General features: G+C 42.6%; 1 protein-coding gene across 1 annotated transcript; it reads left to right on the top strand.

The window, feature by feature from the left end:
- The first annotated feature begins 16,940 nt into the window (after positions 1 to 16,940).
- Positions 16,941 to 18,024, top strand: LOC118976052 (olfactory receptor 2A2-like). The gene has a single exon (XM_037030326.1). It carries the CDS (start codon positions 16,941 to 16,943, stop codon positions 17,868 to 17,870), a length of 930 nt encoding a protein of 309 aa, XP_036886221.1. The 3' UTR covers positions 17,871 to 18,024.
- The last annotated feature ends 4,457 nt before the right edge of the window (positions 18,025 to 22,481 follow it).

Here is a 22,481-nt window from a genome sequence, read left to right as displayed (position 1 = left end):
GAAGGGGAAAAGTTAGGGAAAAGTGTATTGTAGAAGGAACTATGAAAAAATCCTAAAATATCTTAACGTTCAAGTGAAGGACATGTATCAGTAAATGTTTAAATGGTTCTAGAGGTAAACGTTTTGAGCATTAATAAAACTTACATCTATTCTTGAGTTATGATCATTTCCAACAGAGCAAGGTTAAATCCCCTCTTGAAGTTCTTGATATTATTCCCCCCAATATTCTTGTAGTATCTTAACCACTCAGCTGAAGATGACTGCAGTAGCAGCAAGCAGCACAAGACAACTGTGACAAAGCTGAGTGGGCAAGGGGGGAAAGGGATGTGGTGAGAGAAGATGCTGGGGAAGTTAACCCTTCACCTTTCACCTCAGGCCACCACCTCCCTCTGACAGCTTTCAGTCGGTTCTCTGTACCTATGAGTCTGTTTCTATTTTGTTTGCTAGTTTATTGTGTTCATTAGATTCCACATGTAAATGAGATCCTCTGGTACTTGTCTTCCTCTGACTGGCTTACTTAGCATAATGCTCCTCAGGTCCATTCATGCTATAACGAAGGGTAAGATTTTTCTTTTTTTGGCAATGTAGTATTCCACAGTGTAAATGGTCCACAGCTTTTTTATCCCCTCATCTACTGATGGACACTTGGGCTTTTTTTTAAGTTTTTGGCTATTGTAAACAACAGTGTATTGAACATCAGGGTGCAGAAGTAACACCTGCTGGATTGTTTTGTAAAGTAATGATATGGGTATAATAATCTGTAGGTTTTCTTTATTTTTCTTGGAGGGGAAGGAAAGGAGAGAGAGAGAGAGAGAGAAATATCAATGTATGGTTGCCTCTCATTCGTCCCCTGCTGAGAACCAGGAACTGGCCTTCAACCCAGACATGTGCCCTGACTGGGATTCGAACCGCGATCGTGTGTTTCACAGGCCCGTGCTCAATCCACTGAGCTACACCAGCCAGGCCTGTAGTTTTAATTTGAGAATTTCACCTAAAATGTCATGTGGTTTGCTTGAGTGTGATATTGCTTTGTTACAGAATTACATGCTTCTGATTTTGTATTAAAAGGTTTTGTAATAAAAATTTATAATACTATCTGTGCCTGACCCTATATTCTTTTTTAAATATATTTTATTGATTATGCCATTACAGTTGTTCTATTCCCCCCTTCATTCTCCTCCACCCTGCACACCCTTCCCCCACCACTCCACCCCCTTTTGTTTATGACCACGTGTCTCAAGTTCTTTAGATTCTATATTTCCCCTACTATTCTTGCCCTCCCCCTATCTATTTTTCTTTTTTTCCCCCCTATCTATTTTTTACCTACTGTCTATGCTACTTATTTTCTGTATCTTCTCCCCCCTTCTCCTCCTCCCACTCCCCTGTTGCTAACCCTCCATCTGTTCTTCATTTCTATGTTTCCGCTCCCAATCTAGCTGTCCTCTTAGCTTGCTTTTGTTTTAGGTGTGGTTGTTAATAACTGTGAGTTTGCTGTCCTTTCACCCTTCATATTTTTTATCTTCTTTTTCTTATATAAGTCCTTTTAACATTTCATATAATAAGGGCTTGGTGATGATGAACTCCTTGAATTTTATCTTGCCTGAAAAGCACTTTATCTGTCCTTCCATTCTAAATGAAAGCTTTGCTGCATAGAGCAATCTTGGTTGTAGGTCTTTGGATTTCATGACTTGGAATTCTTCTTTCCAGCTCCTTCTTGCCTATAAGGTCTCTTTTGAGAAATCCACTGACAGTCTGATGGGCACTCCTTTGTAGGTGACTGTCCCCTTATCTCTTGCTGCTTCTAGGATTCTCTCCTTCATTTTTGTCTTGGCTAATGTAATTATGATGTGCCTTGGTGTGTTCCTTCTTGGGTCCAACTCCTTTGGGACTCAGAAGCTTCCTGGATTTCCTGGAAGTCTATTTCCTTTGCCAGACTGGGGAAGTTCTCCTTTATTATTTGTTCAAATAAGTTTTGCACTCGTGGCTGTTTCTTTTCCCCTTCTGGTACCCCTATAATTCGGATGTTGGAATGTTTAAAGATGCCCTGTAGGTTCCTGAGCCTCTCCTCACTTTTTTCAATTCTTGTTTCTTCATATTTTTCTCTTTGATCATTTTTTTCTTCCTTCTGGTCCACTCCCTTGATTTGAGTCCCAGTTTCCTTTCCATCTCTATTGGTTTCCTGTGCCTTTCCCTTCATTTCAATTAGTTTAGCCTTCATTTGTTCCTCTAGTTTGTTAATAAAATCAACCAGTTCTGTGAGCATCCTGATCACCAGTGTTTTGAACTGTGCATTTGAGAGGTTGGCTATTTCTTGGTTGCTTAGAGTTATCAGCTCTTAGAGTTTGAGATCTTGAGCCATATTTTGGTCTGTTTGTGCCTGTTACATATGAGAAGCGGAGCTCTAGGTGTTCACCAGGGCGGGGCAACTCAGTCACTGGGTTGTGATGCTGTATGTGGGGGTGTGGTCAAAGAGGAGCAATGGCAGTCCTCTCTGCTGCTTCCTGCCACTGGGCCCTGGGCGGTCAGTCTCACTGCTTGCTCCTTTGCTGGTTTATCTGCACGGGAATGTGTGACTGCGGGCAACCTGCTGCCTTGTGCCCTCACTGGGTCTTCCTGTTGCTACCCCACACTTGGGATCCACCCACAGCTGCCTGTGCACAGCACCTGGGTTAGGGGATCTTTCCTGCCTGACCCTGCTCTGCTGCTGGCGCCACCCCTCTTACCAGTCTGGCTGAATCATTCATTGTTGTCGGACTTTGGTATAGTTCAATTTTCTGTGTTTTGGCTGGATTTTTGTTTACTAAAACTTTGCTGTCTTTAAACTTGGTTGTGGAAGAAGGCACAGTGTTTCCACCTATGCCTCCATCTTGGCGGAAGTCCCCTATATTCTTTCAAATTAGTTTTGTAGGCTTCTTTGGATATATTCCCAGAAGTGAATTGGCTACCTCATAAGGCAGTTCCATGTTTAATTTTTTGAGAAAACTCCATACTGATTTCCACAGTGGCATTGTTAATGTTTTATCTGATATATCTTTGGTGAATATCTTCACCCATTCAGTGGGTGGTGTCTTTGTATTGTTGATGGTTTTTCTTGCTCTGCAAACACTTTTCAGTTTGATAGAGTTCCATTCATTTAGTCTTTCTTTTGTTTTCCTTGCCTGAAGAACTATAGCAGCAAAAACATTTCTAGAATAAATATCCAAGATTTTACTGCCTGATTTCTTCTAGGATTTTTATGGTTTCTGGTCTTCCAATTAAATTCCCCAGTTCTCTTTTCAAAAATTTGAGAACCCCTGTCCAGATCGTTCAGTTAGCTGGAGTATCATCCCATGAACAAAAAGGTCATGGATTGAGTTCCCACTCAATTTATTTGCCCACTCAAGGCACATAAGAAGATTGCACGTTCAGCCCCAAGTCAGGGTGCATGTGATAGGCAACCTATCAATGTTTCTCTCTCCCATAGACGTTTCTCTTCCTCTTTCTCTCCCCTTCCTTTCCCCTCCCTCTAAAACCAATAAGCATGTCCTCAGGTGAGGATATAAAAATCTGAGAAATGCACAAAAATAACAATATGATTCAAGGAAGCCAGCATCAGAGAAAATGGAATTGAACTATTTTGAAAGGTATTCCTCAAAATTCTAGGAATACATTCCCCTCACTTGGTCACAGCTCTCACAGTCAGAACCTAGGCAGCTACCAACTGAAGTGTCTGTATCTTGGGCTCTGCTCAATGGGCCATAGTCAATTCTTAATTCTCCTGTTTTTCGAGATGCAAAGAAAAACATTAAACTGTTGACCTTTTAACACACAGTACTCCAGAAATGCAGTTGGTAATGATTTAAAATTATTTCGATCATTATACATCTACCATGTCTTTCTGAATACCCATTCCCTCTTCAGTTGAATATTTCCCACATTGGTGAAAACCCAATGACTTGAAAACTGATTTTCAGGTGATTGAATTGGGAGTCATTTAAATGATCAGTGTGTTGATTTTTCCTCATTCTGCTTTCAAATAGAAAGTGTAATAAAAATTCTACAGGACCTCGCCAGACCCGTAGGAGCTATAAATGCAGGTTGAAAGGAGAGCTGTGATGACAGGAAGTGCCCAATGCTGATGGATAACTTACATACCAAAGAAAATATTTATTGCAGTTAAGAGCTGGCCGTGTTGTGTGTATCGATGTCCTTTGTGTATATTTGTGTTTTGTGTATGTGTATTTCTTGTTTTGATCACTTTTGGAAGTTACAGGAATGTCCCCTTGATAATGCATTATAAATTTGTCATTTTGAGATTATTCATTTCCCAAGGTTATAGTTCATTTGGTATCATAAACATTAATACTTTATTATTTATTGTATTCTAATTTTTTATTTTTATACTTGATGGTCAGATGATGACAAACTTGAAAAACCATGTCCTAAACTACTGTTTTCACAGGGTCAGTTGGCTACTAGTTTTGTCACCTCTGTGTCAGTTTTCAGATTTTCTGAAGAACACCTGTAACATCAAACAGACAGGGAAGATGATGGGTGCCAATATTTATGGATTTCCCAGTTCACATCAGGCTTCTAATATGATCAGAAGCCATTTTTGATGTTTCTGAATGTCGTTTTCATCAGTGTGGAAATGTAGAGTTAGAGCACAGGTGGACATGTTCTGAAATTTGAGTAACTGCTCAGTTTTCCCAAGTCCAGGTCTTGATCCCAGAAAGTCAGGATTCACACTGTAAGAAATGAATGAATTGTAAACTGCATGCTTTATTGATACGAGTTTCCAAAATAACATTTTGACTCCATTACATTGAGTATGAGAGTGGAGCAGAGTACAAATAAATATGACAAAGTCCTAGGTAGCATATCCTCTCCGGGCCCCAGAAGAGGCCACAGGCTTTGATGTAAGCCACCTTGGAGAGGGTCCTTTCCTCTCCTCCCTGGAAGGGTTGGGCTCCAAATCTCCCCACTTTAGGATAGAGATTAGAGGGTACCTCCAACCTCCAATACTTTGTGCCCTGGAAAACCCTCTCTCGCCCAGGTTCTAATAAGCCCCATGGGGACACTTTCATTATACTTTGGAGTTCCCAGGCCACCCCCTTCTGCCTCCATAACCAGCTGTCTACAGCACATGATCACCTTGAGTTGTCACTTGGACTCCGATGGTTATTCTGGGTTCTTACATGCCACCTCTGCTGCAACTCACAGGGCCCAGATTACAGAGGAGAGAAGCCTCAATATTGAGGTTAATGCCAGGAGCTTACTCATTATCATACTGACCCTGTTATCTTTTGGGTTCACCTGGACCAGGTTTGGGGACCAGGGCAGTGCTGGGATACACAACATCCAAACAGCACAGAGTATGTGGGTTCTGTAATGAGTGACGTCATCTGAGAGCAGTCCTCTGCGACTATGTGACCTGCAGGGGTGAGAGCAGAAGCAGGAGAAGAGAGTTGCTCTGTCTCCTTCTCGGTGGCAGGGACACCACTGAACATCTGGCCTCACCCTCCAGTGAGACCCCAGAGCTGCCAACTAGGTCAAGCCCATTGAAACTAAAACCCCCTTCTCTAAGAATTCTGCATTTTCCGTCAGGAACAAAAAAGAGGGTCTATAGCCTCTACAGGAGCTCCCAGAGGGCAGGACCCTGCCTGACCTTCAGTTTTTTTTCCTTCTGAGGTCTTTGGGTCCAAATGCAGGTGATAAATAGGTTGCCTCCTCTTATTTTACCTCCTTGGTGGAGGAGCCATTCTCACTGTTTACAACCTCGGGGGCAAAATGCTGATCCACTGGGTACCCTAGGGCAGAACTGGGCATTGGATCTCTGAGAAACAATTTGGGCTGTGTATGGTCACCAGGGACTTTTGAGCTTTGAGCTGTGAATTATGTAGATGTGCAGACTGTTTACATGTTCTCCAGTGTCTTTCTCCAGCATATGTACCCTGATTAGTCCAGGTCTGTGTCATTTCCATCATGAGAATGCTTCCTTCTGACACAGGACATTTTACCAGACACTGTAGGTGACTAGTAGGGTGTGTCTGGCTCTTCTGCCTTGGTGGCAGATTGACTTTTACTGATTCCCTCTACTTCTCAAACACAGTGGTCGGGATGTGTCCCACACACCTAGGTGGCTTCTGAGGGTGTTACTATAAAGTGTACCTTGTAACCCGCTTCAAGGTGAGGGTGTCCTCTTGCTTCCAGAGTCTTTCTCAATCTCACACTGATAGTGAACAGACTTAATCAGAACAGTAAGTGTGTACCCTTCACCTGAGGAGATATAATTACTGAATGTGACACTTTTTCCCCCACTAAAATTATCTTTAGTATGAAAGTTGTAAACTCATATTTAACAAAATGATGAAGTGATCAGCTGTTCCACATTAATTCAACGAGCTATTTTACAGTTATTAAAATGACTATAAAAATTTCACAAATACATAGGAGTTACTATAAGATTTAAAGGGAATATATGAAACAATAATTACAAATGTTATGCAACTGCAATTATGGTACATATACGCAGGAAATAGGAAAATCTACGACATACAATGGTATAGGTTGTAGGGTGGTAGGATGTTTACTATTTAAGACTTTTACAAATTGTGTTTCATGTTGTAGGAAGGTCTGAAGATGTCAAATCACTAAGTTTCCATCTGAAATAATCTAACCAGTACTAGCCTGTACACCACCTATGCTGAAATTAAAATATATGTGAAAATTTAAAAATAGAACTAAATTCACCTACTAAAGTGGCAAGATGTAAGAAAAACCCTCATATGTCATGTCTGTCTTTATTTTAAATTATATAGCATAAAAATGATTTTGAAAAGGCACCCAACTCTTACTTAGATCCTGTGGGCTGCACAGCTCACTGAATATGAAGATCAGATGGGGTCTTATGAGAACGGCTGCCGTATTTGTTGGCCCCTCACCCAGTGCTGTGCACTACACATCGATCACACTCAACACGGAACGTCTCATCCAGCCATTCTAAAACGTCCAGGAAGAACATCCCATCATCAGTCTGTTTTATGCAGTCACATACCAGCAGGTAACAAACATCAGATTTTTATTGAGTTGCTGTCACTGTTGAGCCCTCCTTCCCTCTGGTCATCCACCCTTAGTTAGCACCACATGTTCTCCTCTGCATCTGCGCTGTCAGTGTGACACAGAATGGACCTCAGAGGGAAGGTCTGTGGCTCACAGTGGTGCCTGTGAGTAGCTAGCACCCTGGCTTCAAGGTAAGGATTCAGCAAAAGTCTTTGCGCATCACATCTAAACCTCATTCCTGTTAGAGTTATTCTTGTGCTAATGAACTCTCAGTATGATTGATGTGGAGATTCTTTATTGATAAACTTGAGACCCCTGCATCTGGTATCCAGCTGACAACTTTTCTTAACCAAACTGGGACATTTGGACTATTGAGTTTTCTTTTTTATATATATTTATTTATTTTTAGAGAGAGGGGACAGGAAGGAGAAAGAGAGGGAGAGAAACATCAATGTGTGGTTGCCTCTCATGTGTCCCCCACTGGGGACCTGGCCTGCAACCCAGGCATGTGCCCTGACTGGGAATCGAACCAGCGACCCTTTGCTTCACAGGCCCGCACCCAATCCACTGAGCTACACCAGCCAGGGCTTGAGTTTTCTTTTTTAATCATCAACCAAGGACATGCTTTTTGGTTTTTAAGAGATAGGGAAGAGGAGAGAGAGAGGCAGAGAAACATAAATGTGTGAAACATCCATCGCTTGCCTCCTGTATGTGTGCCAACTGCGATCAAACCTGCAACCCAGGTATATATGGGCTCTGACCAGGAACCAAACCCCCAAACTTTCAATTTACAGGCCTGTAATACAACCTACTGAGCCATACCAGCCAGGGCGAATTATTGCTTTTAGTGGCTTCCAGTTGCTTATGTTGTATAGGTAGGGAGCTCTAAAGCAGACTGGGAGCCTGGAGCAAGAAAAAGGAACTTGCTCCTTCCTGTCTGCCCACAGGTCTTGTCAGCCTTGGCCAAAAGCTCTTGACAGTGGCAGTGAAGGCCCCATGCCCAGCCTTAGTTATTCAGCTTCCTAGAGCCAGGTTCACCTTTCCCTGCTGAGGCCACAATGCTGCTTGGTCACCCCTTAATCTGATAGGGTCAAGTCTGAACCCTGACTCCTCTGAACTTCTAGATTCAAATCACCCAGTCTCTGCTGTGTGCCCTTGAACTCTGGGGATGGCAGCTTCACATAGTTCTTCTGGTTCAACTGACAGCTCTGTGTTTACTGTTGTAGTTCCCCAGTATCCTGGCATCCATTGTGATATATGAAAGTCTCTCTACTTTTGTAGAATCGTCATGATGCCTCCACTTTTCTGGGGGTTACTACAATTGCTAAGCAAGACACTATAGCTCTCTCTGAAACCATTTCTGCCAGAATTCCTGGTGGCACCTGGGGAGCCTGTGTTTTTACCCCATCCTGCAACATTGAGGTCACAGTGACTAAGCTGTGTTTCCTGGTGGTTGAGGTTGCCCACCATCCTGCCACAGAGTGACCCCACCCTTTGTGAATGAAAGACCCCTCTCACCTATCAGCAATCTGCAACAACTCAGGCTGAACAAAATCCCTTCCAAAGGAGGGAATCTGATTGAAAATCGGAGATAAGTGTGGAGTAGGAGGAAGAGTAACTGAGGGTAAAACATTGGGAGGTAAGGAAATCTATCATTACATCAGAGCCTCAAGACAGGCTCCCCCCCTGCAGAATGATACCGTCTCTTAGCACAGTTATGCCAGGTCCACAAAGTGGTGACATCACATATTTGCTCAAACAGCCTTGCATTTGGAACCTCACAAGGTCAAATGGAAGCTTGCAGACCTGAGTGGCCTTTACTGGGACACATCTGGTTACATGACAAGATGATAAACTGGATCAGTTGTTGGTGGCTTGACGGAATTCTGGCTAAGTAGCAGTAACTTTCGCCTCCTATTTTTTAGGTTGCTTCCTCTGCACTGGCTCTCTTTTGGGAAGAGGATTCCAGGAACCACTGTCCACGTGGCCATCGGACTGTGTGTTGTTCAGTTCTCAGCTGGCTAATGATGGTGTAACTGTGCACCTTGATGATCATATGCTCAGAAATGTCCCTGGTTTGATGGACCAAAGGCACCAGCTGGGGTGCTGGGCACAAGTACGTATTTATTTTTGTGGGTGGAAAGTGTTCAGACAGAACAGAAGAAGACAATGGGTTACATGGGAACAAAAGAGACTCCATAGGGTAGGTACCTACTCCCTGGGAAGGGGCCCAGTGTGGCAGGAGGCAGTTTCCAGGAGGCCCTGTGGTGTACCCAGACTAAGTTACACTGAGGTAGGACTAGCACTTCTCTAGCAATACTATGGGGAACCCATGTTATGTGGGGTGACAAAACATGCCTTGCAACTGCACTCATGCCATTAATATACAATGAAAATAACAAGCATGGTAAATTGTCCCCAAACACAGAACAAAAGGGCTTTGGAAGAGACAGGTGGCTCTCATGACATCACTGAACAGGCTGAGTTTCCTTTTAATGAGGAGGAACAGTCTGTAGGAAAAGATCTGTTCCCAGGAATGAGCAGAGTAGGAAGATCCAACTGCTTCATGTAAGTACGTCATTTAGAATATGGATGTGGATGGTCAAAAGTATCAAAAGATCTCATTAAGTCCTCCTCAGAATGTAGCATCAGTGGCGAATGCAGCTCAAGGAAGGTGGTGATTTAGCTACCTGCTCATTTCTGTGCCTGTGAATTCTGCACAGGTTGCTAGAAGGGAGGAATAACACAGCTCAAAGGGGAGCAGGTACCAATCAAGTTAGCACAACCTCCATGGAAACATATGTCATGGCTTTACACAGGATACAGCTGTCACTCCAAGTTGTCCTGGGGCAACATGGCTCCTCCTGGTGTGGGGCACAGCCACAATGGGACCAGGTTTGTTATACTAAATAAGCAGTCACTGCATCTGTTGTGTACTTGCCCCCTAAATGGAGATGCTCAGGAAATCCGCACATTTTGCTGTAGAAGGTCCACAGGCTGGGTGGGCAGACTGGGCAACCAACTGTTCACTCAGGTAAGTTTATGTAAACTGAAACTGAAAAGACTTTGAAACATTGTAATCCTGTCCCTGAGAGTGAGGCACAGGAACAGAAATTGTGTTGTTCTGAGGTGGGATTCAGAGTTGCCGGGACAGTTTAAGGTCGGAGTTCTGGAGGCTGGTGCTATGGTAACAAAGACGGTGGATTTGTGTGCATCTCTGTAAGGACCAAGGCAGGATGTAAGGAGTGGGGACAGGGCACAGCGGGTAATAAGATACTCAGTGGGCAGGTGGGATTCTGAAGAAGGCCTCCCAAGAGACCCACCCCTGGTCACCTAGTCCAGGCCTGTTTGGGGGACTACTCAGAAGGGATGTTGACCACCCACTAATCCTAAACCAGGGGGGCTGCGGTGGTGGGCTGAACCTAGTCAAGGGAGCCTCCTGAGAGGAGAGGGCCCCCTGGGCCCTGGCAAAGGAGGAAGTTAGAGGGGCGAGTGAAGAGTGAAGGTGGAGGGGCCACAGGCAGGGCCACATATGGGGGGTCACACCCAACCTGAAACTTGGTGTCCACCTGCTAGTCCTGGGCTGAGAATACAGCCGAGCCCACCAGGTCTCCAGCCCAAGGGACCCATGAGACAGTACAACACAGGGTGCTGGTGGAAGCCCGTTCACTAGTTTGTGTTCATCTGATGCAGGGACAGGAAACTGAATCATGGTTGATGTCTGGTAGGACTCACACCCTTCCAGCTCTGGACCTCGCCTGACCGGTCATCTGTCACTTTGTACAGGACCCTCTTGAAATCTGAAAAATCACTAAGGACCCAAAGACACATTATTAATATGAGTGTGTGTGTTGGTGTGTGTGTTGGTGTGTGTGTCACAGAGAAATACAAACTTATAGTTTATTAAATATGTGCTTTTCATTCACTTAGAAAAATTTGCATTGTATGTTAACATAAAGAATGTATTTTGATGATACCTATCTTGTATAGAACATAAAAATAGTGAATAGAGCAACTGTGTTTTACAGTTCTGAAAATCCTTTAAGTGTTGGTTGAGCAGAGAACAGCTGGGTTGATATTTTCTGTGTTCTCTGTGCCGCCTCATCGAATGTCATGTTGCCTCTAGAAAGCCCCACTGTGCACTCCCGAGAGAGTGAGAATGAAGAAGGCAAAGTGTCTGAGCATTATTGTGGAAGGAGTTCAGACCTCACAGTGCCTAGCAAAGATTCTCAGATATTCCCTGTGGCACCCGGGCAACACTCAGAGGACTAATATAACAGTGTATTCAGACTTCAAGCTCCACATCTGTAAAGTGAAAATTGTGATCAGATTGAACTGTGTGGTCACTGTAAGGTATTTGGCACATTTTCTGAAACATAAAAAGGACTCTAATTATTGCTTATGGATATTATAATACTTCCTTATTTATACCTATGAACCCTGTGTGCAGACAGGGACACATCCTGGCTTGGGGGGCCTGTTCTCTCTCAGGGTCACCCTAACAGGTTACATGGAATCCCATTCTCTAAAGATGTAGAGAAGCAGGCATTCATAACACTAATCATTTCAAGAGTGCGGCTACCATCATTCTTGGCATCTGTCTCAGGTTCAAAGCCCCTGAGATCCCTGCAAGTTCATGTAGAAACAGCACAGCACTAACAGGAGCCCTGCCTGGTCCCCAGCTCTCTTCCCCCAGGGACAGTCAGACCCCATCTTCACTATCCTCCACAGTGGGAATTCAGAGAGTGTTTCTTTTCCTGTAGGGAAAAGATAACTAGGCAGAATATCTTATGGTCCTTGTGGGAATCTGAACTCTCAGTAGAAACTCCAGAAGCTTTTTAGTTCACCTGATTCTCAAATGAAAGCTATGCCCCAATGCTTCTCCGAAGAAACCGCAACAAGACCTGTGGCCCCTCCCTCCAGTGTCTGGGTCTCCACCTGCAGAAGCTGCAGAGGGGCAGGCTGCTGCCCCTGTTCATAGGTGCATCTCTCTCCCCCATGCAGTTTATTCCAGGTCAGAGTAAATGCTCATGAGAAAATCCCCCACAGAAGAGCCTGATTTGTGCTGGGAGGTCATGTTCAGTGTGAGTAGTTGAGACCAGACAGGAGAGCAGCCAACACCACCATGGCTGTGTGCAAGAGACTGGCATTTCTGGGTGCTCTTTGCTCTGACTCCCATGGGGCACTGCAGGTCAGTGGAATTGGCACCTAGATTTCTTCCTTCCCCACCTCAGGGACAGTCTGCCTCCTGTGCTGTGAGCAGGGCCCTGACCACTCTCAACACCTTTCAAACTCTTATTCCAATGTGCTTGCATAGTGGTGGTCAGAGCACACTGTCTCAGCCAGGGCTTTATAGCCATGCTTTTGTTCTGAGTGAGGCTCCGAGTAGCCAGATTAGAGGTGGTCTGTGTTACCTGGTCTGAATGACGAGAGTGACATCCTGAGCAAGTTCTGCCCATGGAAGAAAATCTTTCAGGAAGTGAGACAGTAGTTTATTTCTTTGCTGAAATCAGGTAAAAAGTAAGTTTACCATACAGTTATCTCCTTTCCTGACCAACCTAGGTGATCACCTCATGGTGATGATTGTCAGATTAGAAATCACAGTGTGTGATGTAAATATCTGTCCTATCATCCAATAGGGCAGAATGAGTGTGAGACTCCTGGCCAGAGCTGGGGAAGTGGGATAAAGCTCCAGAGCTGAGAAAACTCTGAGTCCCAGGACCACCCAGGTGAAGAGCTGCTTGTGCCGCCTATGCAAACCTTTGTGCACCACTAGTGTTTTATTTTCTCAGTGATAGTTTCTTCTCTGTTCCAGTGATCAAAGCATTTGATCAAATGCTTATCTAGCATTTTGCCTGTTTCTTCCAATGATCAAATTCTCACTGTACATTTCTAATAAAATTGAAACCATGGCTTGGTCAATAGACCCTGGCAAACAGGAGATGCTTAACATACATACATTTTTTAATTAAAATGACAATTATCTACTTAACAAACATTTCCTGAGTGCCCATTTCATCTAGAACTATAATAAATGTTATGAGATATAAAGATATGTAACACATATAAGGATAAAAAGTTCATTATTCGGTGAGAGGGAATCTTGGCTTAAATAAGTGACATTTAACCTGAACCTCCTTCTATTTTTGATATGTCCTGAAGTGTACCCATTCCCTTATAATGAGGATTTAACTGTTGTAACTGTTGTTATTGGCCAAGCATGTATTTTATTTCATTTCTGAAGAGCCCCCCACAAGAACCGAGCCTAAATCCCAAGGGTGGAAAGATCCTCTTTTCAGGCTGTCTGACAGCCAGACCTTCGATCGGGCCCAGGGACAATCAAGCAGAAATCTACCTTTCTCCCTGTTGTAACTGGCTGTAACCTACGGTGTCTTGGTTCATATAGGAGGGTGTGGTGCCCTGTAACACCCATTGGTTACACAGTAAGGGCAGTGGTTGGCCCAGGGTGTCAGAAAATGGGTATGTTTGACCCATTTGCATACCCACCTGAGGGTCCACAAGTCCAAGAATGTTCTTTTACTGAGACCTGACTGCCCGCAAGGGATAGACAGTAATTCTCAGCAGTTTTTAAAATTACTGAATTCATACACACCCATAAGCCTTATAAAATGTGTGAATTAAAATTATATACATGGTCTTTAGAGATGAAACTTATAATTTCTTGGGAACCCACTGTCTGCTCCCCTGAAGCCTCACTGTAAGGTCTGTGTGGTGCAGAGGGGTTAATTGGTGTTCATTGTGTTGAAGTAAATGTTTAACTTGTGATTGCTGCACAGGTAAAAGCCTTCTCCTCTTGTTCATACACAGTGAAGAGTCACATAATCCCAGGTGCCATTCACCTAGAAAATGAGGGTTCCCATCAAGCCAGAAACTGGAATAGAGAAGAAAACACTAGACCAGGCACTAATGAGAAATCCACATCTCTTGTTGTTTGTAACATAGATGTAAAGACGTCTGAGAGGAAATCCAAAGGCTGGTGTTGGGGTCGTTTCTTTCCCGTGGACCATGTGGAACCTGGGGTGGAGGAGGTAGGACATGAAATAATGTCACACAGAATGTGTCAGTTCCTTCAGATAAGAGGGTAAATAGCTCAGGGGGCAGGTCAAATAAGAATAAGGGGGATTTTCAGCTTGGTGAACAAATAGCTGCACACATTGTAAGTCAGGCTGTTCTAAGCTCTGTGGGGCATTTAACATCCATCTGTAATAAGAGTGAACTGCAGGACCTGGTTGGTGTAGCTCAGTGGATTGAGCACGGGCCTCCGAACCAAAAGATTTCCATTTGATTCCCATTCAGGGCACATGCCTCGGTTCCCGGTCAGTTCTCAACAAGGGACACAGGAGAGGAACCATGCATTGATATTTCTCTCCCTAACCTTACCCCTCTGAAAGTAAATACATAAAATTTTTTAAAAAGTGAACTGCAGGAAGGTGAAGACCAGCAGGCTTTCACCTGAGCATGAGGAGAGAACCAGCGCCCCCTGGCAGCCAGCGTGGTAAGAGCAGCCACCCAAATGGGACAACTGTGGAACAGAGGTGAATTCAGAGGTATGGGTGTCAGGACTGTGGAGTTAGACACCCTTCCCACTGGGCAGTTTCTGACAGAGCTGAGTCTCCCTGCAGCTGGAATTTTGTTGTTTAATCTTTAGATGACTAGAGACAGAGCGATACCTGAACCCAGATACATAAATTGTGTGACTGATTTCACGGAGCCCTGTCAAATCTCAGAAGTTACTAGAAGGATTCAAGAGTTTAAAATTCACTCACTGAAGCATTATATTGCACAAACCTAGTGAGATAATAGATAAAATACTTATATTCAAGGAAATAGTGTGCAGCTGTTTACAGCATGTTCCATAGAAATGTTTTGACATAAGAAATAGATTCTGATATGTTTCTAGGTGAAAGAAAGATAAACTAGCAACACTGTTATACATATATATATGTGTGTGTGTGTGTGTACTTAAATTCACGATACATATGAAAATATACAGTAAAATGGTATAACTGTGTATACACATTATTAATAATGTTTATTTGGTTTTTTTCAGGGTATTACCTCTTTAGTCTTAAAGTTTTGCATAGTTTTTCTAAGAAAGTTTTGAAAGTTGATGTCAAATGTTCATATAAGGTAAGAACCACCATATTCACACAATGACCCATATTCTTAAACTTTAATCTTTAAAATGTTCAATTCTGTGATTTTCTGAGTAGGAAAAACACTAATATGAACTTGGTAATTAATAAAGTGTTGGTTATCAATATATATTTTGCCTAGAAATAAACTACTAAATAATATCAAGACCGTTTTCTTCAATGTGAATGTTAATTTAGTGAAATAGATTACTCCCCTAAAGGGAAGTCAGTTAAGCTGTTTTCAATGTTCACCAACATGAGAATGTGTTATCTCAGGAACTGTTTCTGTTCCTTGCCAAAATTTAGGCTTACTCTTTTAAAAGAGGATATCAGAAATGTGACAGGAGTCATGATGAAAGTCTAAATTATTGAGATTAAGATACTGGTTTATGAGTATGACTCTTCCCTGAAGTAATCAGACCTTTTGAACAAGTGTCTGTGCCTGTGGCTGAAGGGGAGAATATATGACAAAAGTGTGAAACAGCCATCAGAAGTAAGGAAGTGCTCAAACACTATGGAGACATGTTAGAAAACAAAAGGGCAAGCTTGGTGGGTTTAGACCTAGAATAATTGAGAGTGAATAAATAAAGAGAAGAAATAATTATTATCTTTTCATTAAACAATTCATACTGATAGAAAGATGATAGATGCAGACTTATAAAGATATATAGATGATTGATTGATAGATAGGTAGGTAGATGATAGAGCCTTTCCTTACAAGGAAATTAACAACCAATAAATGTAACAGCAGTGATGGAGTAAGAACCCCACATTTCGCCATAATCATTACTGGTAATTGAGTCAGGCAAGACAATCAACAGGCACTGAAATTAGTGGCTGAGAAGCTCTAGGAGGAACAGAATATTGTATAGTAGCTTTAATGGCTGCTCAAGAAATTGCATTAAAGAAAAAGATAATTATTCTATAATGGAGATATACTGGAGGCACCATGTTCACCAGGCGATCTGAGTGAGCATCACCAGTGATGGAACAGTGAACCTCATGCACCTGCCCATGAAGCACAATGGAAGATACTTAATTTCCCTGCAGAAACTGAATAATCTGAATTAAACAATGAGGAGCTGCATGCAGTTCCATTTAGAGAACACTGTAGTGAAGAACTTCTCTATAATCTTCCAAAAATCAGTGGTCACAAATGGAAAAGTCAAACAGAGTGGCTATGTCAGATGAAAGGAGACTAAAGATGAATGACATTAAATCTCACATGTCATTTTGGATTGGGTCCTGGGTGAGAGAAGTAGAGAGAGGATATTATAGATTAAAGAATTATGTTTTTATCAAATTGCCTGATTTTGATAATTGTAGTTAGATTACTGAATCTCTTTCTTTTTGGTGGAAAAAAGATAAACTTAAGGGTACATGGGTATCATGTATATTCATACTTTAATATCAAGTGCTTCAGAAAGAAGCAATTCTCACATATAATAATATAGAGAAAAAGAATTATAAGGCAAATATAAAATAAATACTAAAAATTGTTAAATCTGGGCATATGGTTATATTGGAGTTCTTTGCATAATTCTTGACTGTTTTCTATAAGTTTAAATTTATTTCATAGGAAAGTTAAAAATAGATAACCAGTTTGGGGGAGAAGGGGAAGCTTTCAAGGAGTGACAAGGATACAACCTTTCTCTGAGCTCATGTTGAGATTAACTCCACTTTGTATTGATTCTCCAGCCCTGACCTTTACCACAATTCAGTTCTTGACCAGCTCTGTAATGAATGGGGAAAAACCAGTCATGGGCCACAGAGTTCGTGCTGCTGGGATTCCAGCTCAGCCCAGAGAGGGGAGTCCTCCTTTTCTGGGTCTTCTCCCTGTTCTACACCTTCAGTCTGTTGGCAAATGGCATGATCTTTGCACTCATCTGTCTGGACCAGAGATTACACACCCCCATGTACTTCTTCCTCTCCCACCTGGCCATCATTGACATCTCCTATTCCTCCAACACTGTCCCCAAGATGCTGGCAAACCTAGTGACCCAGAAGAGAGCCATTTCCTTTGTCCCATGCATCATGCAGACATTTCTGTATCTAGCATTTAGTCATGCAGAGTGTCTGATTTTGGTGGCAATGTCCTACGATAGGTACGTGGCCATCTGCCACCCCCTCCACTACACTGTCATCATGAGCTGGACTGTGTGCACAGTCCTGGCCACCACATCCTGGTCGTACGGATTTCTCCTGGCTCTGGTACACGTGCTTCTCCTTCTAAGGCTGCCATTCTGCACATCCCATGAAGTAAACCAACTCTTCTGTGAGATCCTGTCTGTCCTCAAGCTGGCCTGTGCTGACACCTGGCTCAACAAAATGGTCATCTTCGCTGATTCTTTCCTGATCTTACTCGGGCCCCTCTGCTTGGTGCTGGTCTCCTACATGCACATCCTCCGGGCCATCCTGAAGATAAAATCTGGGGAGGGCCGCAAGAAGGCCTTCTCCACCTGCTCCTCCCACCTCTGTGTGGTCGGGCTCTTCTTTGGCGGCGCCATGGTGGTTTATATGGTCCCTGACTCCAGTGAAGAAGGGGACAAGAATAAAATTCTGTCCCTATTTTACAGTCTGTTTAACCCCATGCTGAACCCCCTCATCTACAGCCTGAGGAATGCTCAGGTGAAGGATGCCTTGGGTAGGGCACTGCAGGTGAGATCCAGGTGATGGGAAAACTCAGATGGTTCTCCCAATTAGAAGTTTCATATACAAATAGTAATTTGTTCTACCTTCTAGCTCTGAAAATAGGGTAAACTTCCATAAAAGAGCATAGCTTTTAAAGTTCAAATGGGACAATTAAATTATTGGAATTTTTAGTTTTTCTTTTAAAAAAGATGAATTCTCATTCCCTCAAGCCAGGAATATTACATGGACAAGAAATTAAATGTGAGGAAATTGTATCAACGCACTACTCTCTACTTAGATATTTGACTTCCTATCACCTCATGGTATTTGGGAACAGCACAGTAGAAGTAGTGACTGATGAGATTCCTTCCAAAGTGGACTGAAATTTTAATATGCAAAATACTGCAGAGTTATATGAATGTGCCTCACCAGTTATGTGGTGAATGCAATAAAAGGTTAAAGAAACTTTAAATTCTTTGGTGAAATAGTTTAGTAGCAAAGGGGAAAAGTTAGGGAAAGGTGTGGTGCAACAAGAAACTATGTAAAAATTTTTTAAATCTTGAAGGTCAAATGAAGAATATGTACTAGTAAATATTTAAATAGTTCTAGAGGTAAATGTTTTGAGCATTACTCAAACATTTATTCTTGGGTTTTGATCATTTCTAACAGAGCAAGCTTAAATCCCCTCTTAAAGTTCTTGAAATTTTTCCCTCCAATATTCTTGTAGTGTCTGAACCACTCAGCTGAAGATGGCTTGCGGTAGGAGCAAGCAGCATAAGACAACTGTGACAGAGCTGAGTGGGCAAGGGGGGAAGGAATGAGGTGAGAGAAGATGCTGGGGATGTTAACCCTTCAACTTTCCCACTCAGCCCCCCACCCCCTTTTTCTGACAGCTGTCAGTCTGTTCTCTCTATCTTTGAGTCTGTTTCTATTTTGTTTGCTAGTTTATTATGTTCATTAGATTCCACATGTAAATGAAATCCTGTGGTACTTGTCTTTCTCTGACTGACTTACTTCACTTAGCACAATGCTGCCCAGGTCCATTCATGCTGTCATGGAGGGTAAGCTTTTTCTTTTTTGTGTGGCAGTGTAGTATTTCACAGTGTAATATTCCACAGCTTTCCTATCCCCTCATCTACTGATGGACACTTGGGCTTTTTTTAGTTTTTGGCTATTGTAAAAAACAGTGTAATGAACATCGGGGTACAGAAGTAACACCTGCTTGAGTGTGATTTCTAGAGTAATGATATGGGTGTAATAATCTGTAGTTTTAATTTGAGCATTTCACCTAAAATTTCATGTGGTTTGCTTGAGGGTGATATTGCTTTGTTACAGAATTACATGCTTATGATTTTGTAATAGAGGTTTGTAGTAAAAATTGTATAATACTATTTGTGCCGGACCCTATATTCTTTCAAATTAGTTTTGTAGGCTTCTTTGGATATAGTCCCAGAAGTGAATTGGCTACTTCATAAGGCAGTTCCATGTTTAATTTTTTTGAGAAAACTCCAAACTGTTTTCCACAGTGGCATTGTTAATGCCTTATCTGATACATCTTTGGTGAATATCTTCTCCCATTCAGTGGGTGTAGGAGCCATTCTCACTGTTTCCATCTTCATTGGTAAAATGCTGAGCCACTACCTAACACAGGGCAGAACTGGGCATTGGGTTTCAGAGAAACAATTTGGGGTGTGTATGGTGCCCAGCAACTTTTTAACATTGAACTGTGAATTATATAGATGTGCCGACTGTTTACATGTTCTCCAATGTCTTTCACCAGCACTTTCACACTGGTTAGTCCAGGTCTCTGTCATTTCCACCATGAGAATGCTCACTCTGACAAAGGACATTTTACCAGGTGCTGTAACTGACTAGTAGAGTGTGGCTGGCTCTTCTGCTTTGATGGCAGATTGACTTTTACTGACTCCTCCCACTTCTCAAACACAGTGGTTGGGGATACATCCCACACACCTAGGTGACCTCCGAGGGTGTTACCATAAAGTGTGCTTTGTAACCTGCTTTGAGGTGACAGTGGCCACTTGCTTCCAGAGTCTTTCTCAATCTCACACTGAGAGTGAACAGACTTGATCAGAACAGTAAATGTGTGCCCTTCACCTGAGGAGATATAATTACTGAATGTGACTCTTTTCTAAAATTATCTTTAATGTGAACGTGTTGAACTCATACTTAACAAAATGATAAAGTGATCAATTATTCCACTTTAACTCAATGAGCTCTTTATACAGTCATTAAAATAATAACTGCATAGACTTCACAGATACATAGGAAAGAGTTAAGATTTAAAGGGAAAATATAAACCAATAATTACAAATGTTATGCAACTGCAATTATGGTACATATATGCAGTAAATGGTGAAATCTATGACATACAATAGCATAGTGTTGGTGTAGGGTGGTTGGATGACAACTGTATATAAATTGTGTTTTATGCTGTAGGAAGGTTTGGAGATGTCAGATCACTATGTTTACACTAGAAATAACTTACAAATTATTTTACAAATTGTGTTTCATGCTGTAGGAAGGTTTGGAGATGTCAGATCACTATGTTTACACTAGAAATAATTTACAAATTATTTTACAAATTGTGTTTCATGCTGTAGGAAGGTTTGGAGATGTCAGATCACTATGTTTACACTAGAAATAATCTAACCAGTACTAGCTCCCACACCAACTATGCTGAAATGAAAATATATGTGAAAATAAAACCATAGGAATAAATTCACGTACTAAAGTTGTAAGATATAAGAAAAACTCTCATATTTCATCTCTGTCTTTATTTTAATTACTAGAGCATAAAAGATGACTTTGAAAAGCCACCCAACCCTTACGTAACATCTGTGGGCAGCAGAGCTCACTAATTATGAAGATCAGATGGGCTCTTATGAGAACAGCTACCTTATTTGTTGGTCCCTCACCCAATGCTGTGCACTACACATCCATAACACTTAACATACAAAGTCTCATCCAGCCATTCTAACCAGTCCAGGAAGAAGGACCCATTATCAGTGTGTTTTATGCATGCATGGACCAAAAAGTAGCCATGTCCAACTTTTGCTGAGCCACTGTCACTGTCAAGCCCTCCTTCCCTCTGGTCATCCACCATTAGTAAGCAGCACACGTTCTCCTCTGTGTCTGCACTGTCAGTGTGACATAAACTGGACCTCAGAGGGAAGGCCTGTGGGTCACAGTGCTGCCTGTGAGTAGCTAGCACGTTCGCTTCAAGGCAAGGAATCAGCAAAGGTCTTTGCGCATCACATCTAAACCTCACTTTCCAGTTACTCTTTTTAAATAATTCTTGTCTCTGACCCTTATCGAACTCTCAGGATGAGTGATGTAGAGGTTGTTCTTTAGTGATAAACGTGAGAGCCCTGCATCTTGTATCCAGCTGACAACTTTTCTTAAACAAAGACATTTAGACTATTGAGTCTTCTTTTTTAATCCTCACCCAAGGACATGCTTATTATTTTTTTTAGAGAGATGGCAGCGGAGGGAGAGAGGCAGAGAAACATAAATGTGAGAAACATCCATTGGTTGCCCCCTGTATGTGTGGCAACTGGGATCAAACCTGCAACACAAGTCTACATGGGCCCTGACCAGGAACCAAAACCCCAAACTTTCCATTTGTAGGTGGACACTCCAACCTACTGAGCCACAGCAGCCAGGGTGTATTACTGCTTTTAGTGGCTTCCAATTGCTTATGTTGTGTAGGCAGAGATCTGTAAAGCAGACTGGGAGCCTAGAGCTGGGAAAAGAACCTTGCTCCTTCCTGTCTACTCAGCCCTTTCAGCCACTGCTCTTGTCAACCTTGCCCAACAGCTCTTGGCAGTGGCAGTGAAGTTAATCTGCCCAGCCTTAGTTACTCAGCTTCCCAGAAGCAACCTCATCATTCCCCACTGGGGCCACAGTACCCCTCGGGTGCCCCTTCTTCTCATAGGGTCAAGTCTGAACCTTGACTCCTCTGACCTTTTGGATTCTAATCCCCAAACGTCTGCTGTGTGCCCTTGGCCCTATGGATAACAGCTTCCCATAGTTCTGCTTGTTCATCCGACAGCTCTGTGTTTACTATTGTAGTTCCCCAGTGTCCCTGCACCCATCGTACTTTATGGAAGTCTCTCTACTATTGTAAAATACTCATGATGTCTCTACTTTTCTTGTGTTACTTAAGAGAAGGGGCATGGGGGATACTGGTACCACTGTGCAGTTCTCCTTCACATTATACCAACTTTCTGTTTCCCTGTCCCAGAAGCAGTGCTAATCCCTAAGCAAGACACTGTAGCTCTACCTGAAAACATTTGTGCCAGAGTTCCTGATGGCTCCATGGGTGCTTGAGTTTTCACCCCATGCTGCAACATTGGGGTTACAGTGACTCAGCTGTGCTGCATGCCTGTGGAGGTGGCACACCAGTCTGCCCCTGTGTGACCCCACCCTCTGTGAATGTGGTTGGAATGAGAGACATATGCTCAGCTACCAGTGATCAGTAACACCACAGGCTAAATCTAACATCCTTTCCAAAGGAAGGAATCTGAGTGAAAATCAGGGATAAGTGGAGAGGAGGAGGAGGAGAAGGAGCTGAGGGTAAACAAAGGGAGGTAAGGAAATCTAACATTACATCAGAGCCTCAAGAAAGGCTCC

Source organism: Sturnira hondurensis, unplaced genomic scaffold, assembly GCF_014824575.4.
Source record: "Sturnira hondurensis isolate 20B ecotype Veracruz unplaced genomic scaffold, ASM1482457v3 Scaffold0001547, whole genome shotgun sequence".
Lineage (NCBI taxonomy): Eukaryota > Metazoa > Chordata > Mammalia > Chiroptera > Phyllostomidae > Sturnira > Sturnira hondurensis.
The sequence above is the reverse complement of the archived record's forward strand: the minus strand, read 5'-3'. Positions and strand labels throughout refer to the sequence as shown.

Coding starts and splice junctions, on each gene's coding strand:
- LOC118976052 (XM_037030326.1), top strand. CDS start 16,941: ATGGGGAAAAACCAGTCATGGGCCACAGAGTTCGTGCTGCTGGGATTC.